The sequence below is a fragment of the Phocoena phocoena genome, chromosome 13, assembly GCF_963924675.1.
Source record: "Phocoena phocoena chromosome 13, mPhoPho1.1, whole genome shotgun sequence".
Lineage (NCBI taxonomy): Eukaryota > Metazoa > Chordata > Mammalia > Artiodactyla > Phocoenidae > Phocoena > Phocoena phocoena.
In genome coordinates, this window is record NC_089231.1 from 44,285,435 (window position 1) to 44,298,219 (window position 12,785).

The 12,785-nt window shown below is 41.5% G+C and overlaps 2 protein-coding genes across 3 annotated transcripts in view; both read left to right on the top strand.

Moving 5' to 3' along the window:
• The window catches only part of LOC136132556 (desmocollin-1-like), a 38,902-nt gene extending 33,662 nt beyond the window's left edge, over nucleotides 1-5,240 (top strand). Inside the window, 1 exon segment of the mRNA XM_065889456.1 lies at nucleotides 5,051-5,240. Coding sequence (XP_065745528.1) covers nucleotides 5,051-5,240 — 190 coding nt within the window.
• Nucleotides 5,241-5,644: 404 nt separating this feature from the next.
• LOC136132751 (desmocollin-2-like) overlaps nucleotides 5,645-12,785 on the top strand; it is a 30,404-nt gene continuing 23,263 nt past the window's right edge. For both annotated transcript variants that reach the window (XM_065889706.1, XM_065889707.1), the window contains exons 1-2: nucleotides 5,645-5,713; nucleotides 12,394-12,478. In XM_065889706.1, coding sequence (XP_065745778.1) covers nucleotides 5,645-5,713; nucleotides 12,394-12,478 — 154 coding nt within the window. The remainder of the gene's footprint in view (nucleotides 5,714-12,393; nucleotides 12,479-12,785) is intronic.

A 12,785-nucleotide genomic window follows, 5' to 3' on the forward strand; every position in this document is an offset into this window, starting at 1 on the left:
AAAGGATATTTTATGATTTTAAAATGCACTTCTCTGGTTTCTTAAAATATGCGTTGTAGGCTTTGGGATTCCTTTATTGTAAAATGCCTGGTCACACCCTTTGCCCATTTTTTTCTATTGTGGCTCCTGTCATGTGTAAGAATTCTTTGCACATTCTAGATATTATTCCCTTGTCTGTTTTAGTCATAACTAATGTATTCTCCCAATCTATCACCTATTATCTTTATTCATGGTGTCCTTGGTTGAATAGAAAGCCTGAATTTTAATGTAATCAAATGTATCTTTTAAAATTTTCTTTATGGTATATGCTTTTTGGGTGTTATTTTAAAAATCTTTCTCTACCCCTGGGTCATATAGATGTTCTATATTGTCTTCCATTAACTTATATCTTTGTCACCACAGGAAGTTTATCCCATCTGGAGTCCACTCTGTACATGATCTTAAGTAGGGAATCAGTTCTGTTTTTCTCCAATAAAGAATCAGTTTTCCTAACGACACCACTAAATAATTTCTTCTTTTTTCAGTGGTGTGTGCTGTCCACACTTTTATCATACATTAAGTTCCTATTTCTGCACTGGTCTCTTTCTGAATTTTAAAACTCTTTAGCCTATTTGTCTGTTCTTGTGCAAAAACCATACTAGAAATTCTTGGTAGGCCCAGCTCACATTTTAACAAATATACTAATACATGTCCATTATGTTTGAGACCAGATTAGGAACACTCACCCTGCTAAATTTGACTCAAGACATCATTTTAGTAGGCCTATAAACATTAAAATTAGAAAAACAAAGAATTACTTACCAAAAAAACCTCCCAGGAGTCATTCATTCATTTATTCATTTACTCACTCTTTCAACAATTATTTATTAGGCATCTACGATGTGCCAGGATTCATGCTGGTTAGTGCCAGGGATACAGGGAGAACCAAAAAAGGTCAAGTGCAGTCATGAAAATGTATGGTCTTTGGTGAAAAACAAATATTAATCAAATTTAACATTGTAATTGTGACAAGTGCTCTAAAGAACAGGCAGTTGGTTTTTTTGGGTTGTTTTTTTGCAGTACACGGGCCTCTCACTGTTGTGGCCTCTCCCGTTGCGGAGCACAGGCTCCAGACACACAGGCTCAGCGGCCATGGCTCATGGGCCTAGCCGCTTCGCGGCATGTGGGATCTTCCCGGACTGGTGCACGAACCCGTGTCCCCTGCATGGGCAGGTGGACTCTCAACCACTGCGCCACCAGGGAAGCCCTAGGCAGTTTTTTAATGAGGAAGATTTGACCTGATCAGAGAGGGATTTGACCTGGTGGGAGAGAAAATAAAAGTTGCTATTTATTGGATGGGCTAGGCCAGAGACAGAAGATAGTTCCAGGTAAGGGAAGCATATACAAAACACCCATGGTAGAAGGAGCCTCTCGAGTACAGATCTGAAAAAGTGCAAATGTGTCTGTGTGTGGCAATATTTAGAAGTCAGGTCGAGCAGAGGAATCCAGGCGAGGAGAATGCACAGACCCAGCCAGCAAGGGAAGAAGAAAACAGGAAAAACAGGAGACATGACTGTCAAAGAAGCCAAGAGCAAATATGTTCTAAGTGAAGTGATCTCACAAAACAGTGAGTTTCCTGTCCCTAGGTCCGTTTCAGAATTTAACACATGAATTTTAGTCGGTGATGTTTCATCCTTATAGAACACTCTTTATATATCATTTTGCACTTAGCTTGAGATTAGTCTTTTCTTTCACAAAAGAGTCCGCATGAGGTGAATAGCAGGTGGAGAGTACTTGTTCAGCCCAATTGTACTTCCTTAGGCGTTTCCTTCCAGCACATGCCCTTTCTGTGTTGCTCACCACAGCATTCCCAGGGCTGAGAAAATGCCTGAGACATAGTTGATACTGAATAAATACTTGTCAAACTAGTTAGTTAGTAAAGCAAATAATTGAAAATTCTGTGGTTTTATGGATATATTTGCTCACAGCACTCCAGAGTGGCACATGTCAATGGCATTCTATTAAAGGCGAGAGTAGACACGGTCATGTTCAACACAACTGCCTCAGAATTCATTCATTGGCTTGTTTTTTAATTGAGGGTCTTTTAAGTGAAAGTACTTCGATAAGAACGGACTGATTGTTTATTTCACACTCTACCCCTTATTTATTTCAAAAATATATTTTGAAAGGTAATGGAAGTTGAATTTGATTAGTACACTTTTATTGAGGACAATTTTGAAGAGAACTTCAAAGAAATATGGCAGCATTAAAAAATAAATATTTTATTTATTGAACAAGGCAGCACTTAAAAAGCTTTTCTCCCATCATATAAGAATTCTGATGGTCCTTGCCCTAAGAAGCTCACAGTGTAAAATGAGAAATAGAAAAAGTGAACAGAATTTCTATTCAGTATGTTAACTGCAATACTAGGAATGCATGCCAAGAGGGCTATGGGCATACAGGGTAGACATTCAATAAATGTTTGTTAAATGTTGAAAACAAATTGGTCCCAATTTTCAGTAAGTACAAAACCAGCGCGAGCTGCGGCATCTCATTTTGGTATTGCATAGTTAATCCTTCTGAATCAGATGAGGTCTGGGGGTTGTGTTGGGGGGACAGAGCCTGAAGGGTTTGGAAGTCGTGAGTGAATTAACACTGGGGTTCAGCCCTAGACCAGTACCTGAGCAAAGAGGAAGAACAGGAACTAGGGAACTGTCATAAGCATGAAGCCTGGTGGGCGATGAGTGGGTTGTAAAGGTATGGTAGCAGTGGGCAGAAGAGGGATACCCATATTAACCAACATTCATGGAGCTCTTAGAATATGCTAGGTTTTATTCTGCATCATTTAATCTTGTAACAACTCTGAGAGGTAAATAGTCTAATTGTGCTCATTTTATTATGGTTATCTGATGTTTTCCTCTTCACTTTCACCTGTAAAGTAACTAGACAATGTTCTTCAACCTCATTTTTCCCCCCTTAGGTCTGTTTCCTTTGCTTTGAGGTTCCATTCTGTGTCATTGGCCACGCCAAGATAGAGGCACCCTAAAGATCACGTGTCCACATGGACCCTTCTCCCCAGGCTTCAACAGTGGAATCACGCAGCTCAAAGAGAGCTGTCCCTGTGTACATATCAGTAAGTGGTATTTTTTTGTTGCCATTAATATGTTCAGTTTCCGGTTTCTGAAATTAAAAACTGTGAAGCTAGGTTGCAGAGATGTGCCCCAAGTGCCTTGCTGTTTGTTTAGTTTTTTAAGGACAACTCTGGTTCTGACTTTCTACTTGGAAAGGAACACCTATTTCCAGCCAACTTCTCAAAAATAAGCCACAAGGAGTCTAAGTAGTTTAATTTTAGATGTGGAAGGTGCCATAGACAGCATCTAGTATTACTTTAATTATCTTACTTAACAAACAGGCGTGCTGAGCGTTAAGGTTACATGAGTGGCCCAAGACACAAAGGAACTTGGTCCTGACTTTTGGTCTGGTGCACTCTTTACTATAGCAGAATGGAAAACCAGTTCAAGTCAGCAAAATCATCTTCACAGCCAAAAGACATACTTAAAAATTTCATCTTCCCATATTTCATTGTCTCTTCAAATTTATACCTGTTGTTTCAAAATTGTAGTATAGAAGAATCTATTTCAGAAGCCATACAGTCTAATTTAAATCGATTAAATTAATTGGGCCCCTTGTTTAGAGTTTATAATTCATTTCTTTGTTTAAAGAATCACAGTGAAACAAACAAATCACCATCTTAGTAGCCTCAATCAGTTACGTAATGTGAAAGGTGAAAATAAATATCTAAGGTGAATTCTTTTCAAATTGCTCTTCTCCCCTTTTCTGGAATGTGGAAAAACATGAGCTACCCTTAGGCATTAAAGGTTGAGGGGCAGGCAAGAGTTTGGAAATGTCCTATTGTCAAGGGCTATGATGACAGCCTGAGTAGATTTCTTAAACCTGAAACTAGCTTGCTTCTCTTCCTCTGGAAAGCTTCACGCTAGAGATCATGATATCTTCATTAATAGGATGAGGTGTGTTTATGAAAGCATTGCTGGAAAAAACATGACGGTTAAAAAATTATGGAAACAGAACGATGTCAACCATAGTCTCATGCTGATGACCCAGGCTTATTTTACAAGCAAAGTTTCAATGATAAATTTTATGTACATGGAGACAACAGAACAGCTCATTATTTGTCATTCAGTAATAAAATAGAGCATGGGACTAATACATAGAATGTAACGCGGGTACTGTTTGACAATACTTTTGAATTTAAGTATATGGTCAATATTATAATAATTTTGGCTCTGTGTATAATGGTATTAGGACTGTACATGTTTTCAAGAGCTGAAATGTATCACGGCTGGCTTTTCAAACAAGTTTTCTCCACACATCCCTGTGGAGACAAACCAATTGAAATGGAACAGACAGGTTTCTCCTTTGTGGTCAGAATTCCCTGGTTTAAGCCATAATTGAAAAGAGGTGCAAGAGGATGATTCAGAATGCCCTGTCATTGCTTTCTGAAGAGCTGCAAACATACCTCTTTTATACTTTAATCTTCCAGGTTAAGTACTCCTATAATTCATCTAGTTTAAGTATACTTCAAACCAAAACATACATTTTATCCTATTCTTTTTCTTTTCTTACCACGAACTCTGGTTTTTATGGTGGAAAGGGAAGAGAGAAATCTCAGACGTCCAGGAGTCCAATTTAGGAGGTAAGTTACAAGAAGGTCAGTGGTTGGCTTTAACTGTGACAGAGGAGGGTCTTGGATGAAATCAGTAGGCCCACATTTAACCAACGTCTACAAGATGTATTTTCAGTAGTAAGTCACCCTTGATGCCTGGATTCCCTTATTTTAATTGATTAATTATTGTAATTTCCTTGTATCATTGCTATACTGGCCAGGACATTTCTGTTAAAAAAAAAAGAAGACCAACAACAACCAAACAAGACCCCAAGAAAGGTGTGCCACAGATGAAACCTCTGTCTGAATTGCACTTGGATGTCTGCAGTAAATTAACTCCAGCAAAGAGTGTATAAAACAGTCTACCTGGGGTCAACCCTCTAATAGGCGGGTCTCAGTTAGCTGTGACACAAAACGCGACCTCTCCAGCTCCCAGGCGGCCTTTGCGGGTCTGAAACTGGCCGCTGCGCACGGGGCGGAGTCGGGGCCGGGAGCGCGCCCCCTCCTGCGGCAGGACGCGCTCGGAGACCGAGTCTCGTTACAGTCAGGACTTCTGCTGGGCACGGTCAGCTGTTAATCCTCAAGGCGGATACCGGGGCGGTGGGGAGATGGGGCATATGGGTGGTGTCCGTCGGTGAGAAACACCTAGCACAGAAAAAGGGTGGCGCCGAGAGGGAGTTCCCACCTGTTGGCGTTCTTCCAGAAATAAAGACTTGAGAAAATACCAAGGAGGGGCCGATCGGTGTGTTTCGGACGCGCCTGGAACCCCACCCTCGGTCAGAGGAAAAGCTCCTGGGGTGAGACGCAGGAGCTTCAGAAAAACCAAGAAGAAAAGCAGCTCCCTCCGCGCGCCACGTCCTCTGCCTCGCACTCCTGCGCGGCCGGCCCAGCCTGCGCCTGGCCCGCGGCCCTTCGCCTGGCTGCGCCTTCCCACCCCGGCCTTCCGGTGCCTCAGCCGGCGACCTGCCTCCGAGTCCTCCCATGGCGGTAGCGCGACCCACAGGCTCCGCGAGCGGAGCCCTTTGCTGGCAACTCCTGCTGACCCTCGCGGTGAGTGGCTGCCCGGACCCCGGTCCCGAGTGGGCGCACGGACCCATGGGGGAGGGAGGGGAAACTTTGGGAGCGGGGGTTGGTGGTGGCGGCGGCCCCTGCGGGCTGTTCTTGGGCCTGGGGCTGGCTGAAAAAAGTGCCGTAGGCTGGGGGAGGGGGGAGGGCAGACAGAGGAGAGCGAGCTGGGCGCAGCGATCCCGCAGGGGAGGAGAAGAGTGTCTCCGGTAGATGTCATCAGCGCAGGCTGATGAGCGGCCGCAAACGCCCGTCCCAAACCGTGGCCTCTGGATACAAGCCGGCGAGCGCTGCGCGCCCCGCGCTGCTCCTCTGCGCCTCGCGCTCCTCCCCGGGCGGGGCAGTCCGTTCGACCTCAGTGCCGGGCTCCGGCCGCAGACGAGGGGAGCCGCTGGGGATCGAAATCGCAGGTCCTTGGGTGAAAGGACTAGGCGCCTTTTGATCTTAGTGTGTGAGTGAAGGGGGGATGGAAGAGCTGGGGCTGGGGCGGTCTCCACCCTCTGCGCCTAAAGATAGTAGATGGGCGGGCCCTAGGTGGTCCTTGGTACGGTTTCCATTGTTTGTCAGCACGTGAGATTTCATCCCCCTTGAACTTCGGGGAAGTGGCTTTCCCGATTTCTCGCCTCGGAGGCATACAGATTCTCCCCGCTCCTCCATCCCCCGCCAAGCCCTCCAGCTCTAGTTTCCTTCCCGCTTTAAAGAACCCAATAGCAAAGACCCCAAAGCTGGGAGGGAAAAAGGAGGTGGCCTTATTCGGAAGGGATAGCCCCCCTCCCTGGCAGGAAAGACCGAGGTCTCTTTGGGGGACCTCAAGGCATGGGAATCCAGTGCGGGGAGAGCAGCCCCTGGGAGACTGTGGGATCAGAGGTTCCCCAGTCAGGGCTTCCTGGGTCCCCTGGAAGGACAAAATTTACATAGACCAAGTACAGAGGTCAAAGCGCGTAGTGTCCTTTCACGTTGAGCCGCAGGCGTTAGGGCTCCAGTCCCTAACCCTGAAGGACAAGGGGACGAACCTGGAGAACAGACAGAGGGAGGATTCCTTCTGGGAGGGGTGCAACTGGCGGCGGGAAATATCCGTGTAATTTCCCTTACTCTACCGCTCTCGTTTTACAACGAAGTCCTGAAATTTTTAACGAATGAAATTGTAGTTGTTACTGTTATTAGAATGCCTTTCCCATGGAACTCCAGGGACTTCAAACCCTTAACTAAAATTCCCGGGGCACATTAATAACATACACAGGGCCGGGTGCACAGCAAGTAATAGTTCACAGCTGAGGAAATCAAGAGGGGAGTAAATAACGGTCGTGAGATATGTCTTTGATGACAAAAGGAACGGATTTTGCTTAGATTCTTAATAAAGTTGACACTTTTTTTTTTGTGACACTTCTTTTTAAACATTGCCCTTGAAGGAAAAGGCATGATTAGGCACGGGTACTAAAAGGCGCAGGCCATAAATAGCTTTGATCTTATATACTGACACACACAACTTTCCGTGTGTTCTCGCTTCCTTTTTAGAAGAAAGCACATATAAGGGAATAATAATAAAGTTGAATAATAAAGTTGAATAATCCTCATTCTTTGGCCTTCCTTAGCTTCAAAGCTGGATAGGCCAGAAGTGGGGTGGCTGTGGCTACCCCCCTCATCCTACTGCATTCTGGCTGGAAGGCTTGGTGGGTCTTAAGCGTTCTGATGCTCGTGTGCATGTCTGTGCAGAGTCCTGCTAGCCTCAGATGCTTGTTGTGGTTGTGAGCCTCATGTGTGATAGACGTGTTAAAGAAAAGTAGGAACATTACTAAAAAAAAATGGCTTGGGGGACACCCCTTACATTTCCCTTCCATCACCCTTCTGTGAATCAGCTTCTCCCAACTTCCTCATCTTGCCTCACCTCACACATTGAGTAACCACTTGAACGCTGCCTCTACCTAAACACCTAATGAAGTTTCTGTCTCTCTAAGGTCATCAGGGATCTCCACTGCTAAATCGAAATCATTCCTTATACAATTCCATCTTGTGGTTGGAGCTCTTCTAAATCAGGAAGTCCAGCATGAACATGGACCTGAAAAACCATGAAGTAATAAAAATGTCCTATAAAATATTTCAGCCTTACTCATAGTAAGGAAAGATGAGTTTAAAACTACATTGGTTGTAAAGCAATTATACTCTAATAAAGATGTTAAAGGAAAAAAGAAAAAAATGGTCTATATCAGAAAAAAATCTTTAGAAAAACAAATAATTTAAAAATGGTATTACAAAAAAAAGAAAGAAATACATTGAAATGTCATTTCTCATTTGGCAAACATCCAAAAGTTTGACAACAGGCTCTGTAGGCAAGAATGTGGAGAAATAGAAACTCATAAATGGCTAGTGGGTGTTAACAAAAAGTTACAACCCCTATGGTCTATATACAATTGTAACAAATGTAAATAGAAACTTTTACTTCTTCCTTTCCAATTTATATGCATCTACTCTCTTTCTGTCTATTCATATACCAAATACTGCATTGTTTTAATTATTGAGATTTCATAAGACCTTTCAGTATCTGCTAAAGCTAATATCCTTTCATTGCTTTTCTTTTTCATAATGTTTCTATCTTTAATTGTTTATTTTTCCTTATTACATTTTATATCTGCTTGTCTAGTTCCAGAAAAAATATTGATGGGATTTTTTTTTTTTTTTTTTTTTTGCGGTACGCGGGCCTCTCACTGTTGTGGCCTCTCCCGTTGCGGAGCACAGGCTCCAGATGCGCAGGCTCAGTGGCCATGGCTCATGGGCCCAGCCGCTCCGCGGCATGTGGGATCTTCCCGGACCGGGGCACAAACCCGTGTCCCCTGTATTGGCAGGCGGACTCTTAACCACTGTGCCACCTGGGAAGCCCAATGGGATTTTTTTTTTTTTTTTTTTTTTTTGCGGTACGCGGGCCTCTCACTGCTGTGGCCTCTCCCGTTGAGGAGCACAGGCTCCAGACGCACAGGCTCAGCGGCCATGGCTCATGGGCCCAGCCGCTCCGCGGCATATGGGATCTTCCCAGACCGGGACACGAACCCGTGTCCCCTGCATCGGCAGGCAGACTCTCAACCACTGCGCCACCAGGGAAGCCCCCAATGGGATTTTTATTGGGATCATAAACTTTATAATTTAACTTAGTGTAAATTGATATACTTACGTTGTTGATTTTTTACTATCCAAAATAATAATATATATTTCTTTTGTTCAAGTCTGCTTTTGTGTCCTTCAGAAATAGTTTCAGGTTTTTCTCAAACTTTACATGTTTCTTGTTAAGTTTACTTTTTGGTATTCTAACTTTTTATCACTTTTGAAAATGATTTCTTCTTTTCCATTATATTGTTTAACAGATTTTGTTTATGTGTAGGATGACTAATGATTTCTGTATTTTAATAGCTGTTTCTGCTCCCTTATGAAATTTTCTTATTGTTTTGTGGTTAATTTCCTTGGGTTTTCCAGATAAATAGTCATATCAAATGCAAATAGTGGTTTTTTTTAACCTCTTTCTTTTCAATTCATATGCCATCTAATATCATTCTCTTGCCTAATATACTTTAATGTAATGTTAGCTGTAGATGATGACCCTTGGGAAGTCTATCTTGTTTCTGAGTTTAGTGAGGCCACTGCTAATGCTTTTCCATCGATGATGTCATTATAATATAAAATAAAATTCTATTGAAGTAGCACTTATCAATTCTTATTGGGGGCACTTTTTAAAAAAAATTTAAGAATGGTTATTGACTTGGTCAAGTGGTTTTCAGCACCTATGGTGCTGATCACATGCCAAGGCTTCTTTAAACTAATTAGCGGCCTGTGTTTCCTAGAGCAAATGAGTGATGTGAATGTGGATCACAAATCCATGTGAGGACCAGTTTACTTCTAGCTTACTCTTACAATGAAGGTTTCGCATTTGGAGATCCAGATTAATGTGGACAGATCTTCTCCTAGATCTTAGCCAGGTCTGTGCTTTGATTTCACTCCCCTCTCTTGAGGCCAAAAAGCCAGAATCTAATCTTTTCAGATTAGAAGTTGTTTCTGGTTACTACTGTGTTCCAGCTTTATCCTCAGTTTTTGCCTAGCTGGATGGTTTAAAAACATGTATCCATCATTTTTAGTTTTGACCTGGGGGTTGGACTGAATGCCCTAAGTCCCATTATTGGAAATGAAAATTGTTCCCCTAATTCATTTGTCACACTGGTCAGAGTTAACCTTATTCAAATAGAAAGCTGCTTATGTAATTTATCTGCTTAAAACAAATCTTTGGTTTCTTATTATCTTTAGGAAGAAAAATATATATGTGTACTTTGTTAAGGCTGTTCAGGACCTGTCCCACACCTACTTCTGTGAATCCAGTTTAAACTCCTGTCCCTCTTGTGCTATATGCATCAACCATCGCAAATTGCATTTTCAAGTCTGTGTCATCTCTGGGCCTTTGCATATGCAAAGTTCCTAAGTTCCTATGTTTGCAGCATACAAGCTGTGCCTCCCTGTGACATGGCTAACTTGTTGCCTCTCTTCACCTGGCTCTTAGAGGAGGCTGGTTCCTAGTGCTCTCCCAAAGCATCCTGTACTTCCCTGTCATAGATTTTATCCTCCATTATTGAAATTACAAATAAGTCTTATCCTTGAATTGAACGTTTCATGAGAATCCCTTTTACTGCGCTGTGTCTAGTACATATTAGAACATTCAGTAAGTATTTGTTGAATGCATGAATGACTGGATGTCCAGGATACTGTTATCTGAGATATTGTCTTAATTCGGCCACTTCTCACCTTTTCCATCGTTTTTACCTTAGTCCAAGTCACCACCTCTCCTCTCAGATAGGTTCCTCCCAATGGGTCTCCTTGCTTCCACTCTGTCTTCCCCATAGTCTGTTCTCACATGGCCACCGGAATGAGTCTGTGTAAATGCTCACCACGTGACACCACTCCACAGTGTCTAAAACCTACTGTGCTTCTCTTTGCCCTCAGAATAAAATCTGCACTCCTTACTATGGCCTTTTAGACCCTACATGATATGCCTATGATTGTCTCTTCAATATCATGTCCTCTCACTCTTCCCTCACTGTGTTTACTGCTACACCCTTCTTTTTGTTCCTTCAACGCACCAGGTGAAGTCCCCTCCCAGGGCCTTTGGCCTGGCTTTTCGCTCCACCTGGAAGACTCTTCCCCAGTTAGTGAACTGGTTTGCATCCTGCTTTCACTCAAGTTTCTGGTCTTTATCACCTTCTCTTCCTGTTTTATTTTTCTCGTAACACTTACTCTTGGCATTGTGTGACCTTTGTGCATTTGTGTATTTACTTCTTGTCTTTTAGTGTAAAATAATCTCTGAGGTCAAGTTCTCTTTGTTCACCGTAGTAACCTTTGAACACTTCCTGGCACCTAGGCAGAAAGAAGAAATGTTGGTTGAATGAATCAGTGGGTGTATGCCTTCTGTCACCTTGAGCTGGACTCTTCACATGTCTGATTCTACTCCTATTCTCTCTGGGCTATGCAACCAATGAAGATTCTTTTCATCTTTTTATTTCTAATTCAAGTACAGTCTCTTTGTCATGTCCATCTCTGAGTTCCAAATGAAATGTAATCTCTGCCATGCTTGGTCCTTCATACATAATTAAATTAGATACTTAAAGGGTCTTTAGTGTATTTTGGAAATAAAAATTTTCATCCAAATTTTGATGATTTTAATTTATGTTTATAGACTTTTAAATAACAGTGTAGGGACTTCCCTGGCGGTCCAGCGGTTAAGACTCTGAGCTTCCACTGCAGGGAGTATGGGTTCGATCCCTGGTGGGGGAAGTAAGATCCTGCAGGCCGCGCGGTACGGCCCAAAAAAATAAAAGTTTAAATAACAGTGTAAATGCTGGTTGGCTGTTTTGCTTTTCGTCAAAAACCTTTGCAAAAAACTGAAACTTTCAGAAGCATCCATTATAAAGTTTCAGAGAGAACAGAATTTATTTTCACTGTGCTCAAATATATATTGTATTGGAATTGGTTCAGCATAAATCACTAAATCATTTAAATTTTTTAAGTGAAATATTTTTAACACTGACCTTAATTCTCATTATTGAGAACTTCAAAATAAGTTCATATTTCAAAGTCATGTGCTTATATGCGTGGGGTCATATGTAAATACTTTTTAAGTCACTCCATGGCAATGAGTCAGTGCTTCTCTTTAAAAGCATTGGAATTTTCTTTAGGATATTTTTGATTTGGTAACAAAACTCATAGACAGTTGACAGTTAATTGAAACAACTTGCTGGCTCATTAAATTTGTTTTTGTTTCTCTTTCCTTTTACATACCTGTGCTGCCTTCCTAATAGTTTCCAGTGCTTTCCCACAAAAGGGTGTCATTGGTTTCTCAGTATATCCACTAAGTTAGTGAAATTATTATTGACTTCATTTTACAGACTAGGAAACAAAGCCCAAGAGGATAAGCAATTCTCTGAGTTTACATGCTTTGTGAGGGAGGGATCCATGGCTCTTAGTCTGTTGTTTTTATTCTTGTCTTCTATGCAGTTTTTTTCTGAATTCTTAATCCAGTGTATGCTTTTTATTTTATTTTGCTAATTATATAAACAGATTTATAATTATACAAATTTGTGTAAACTATGTACACATGAAAAGGCTCTTTTTAATGTATAATACTGATTTTTTTTTAGATCTTAACATTTGCCTGTGATGCCTGCAAAACAGTGACACTACATGTTCCCTCCAAACTAGATGCTGTAAAATATATTGGTAGAGGTAAGAAAGTGCCAAAATATGTACTAAATCCTAATTCGGTATATGATCTTGTAAAATTAGTGTAATCTTTAGGAGGATAACTCTATTGGAACTAATAGTTAAAACTAATATAGTACATTCCAATACTTTTTAAAAAATATATATGGTGTCAATCCAATGAACGGAATATTGTACTTTATTGAAAAACATGATTATATAAAGTAGTTAAAATTGTTTAGTTTGAGTAATTACTAATATTTACATTAGACGAAGGATATGGTATATGTTATAACACGTCTATGAAATTGAGAAATAGTATTGAAACTAT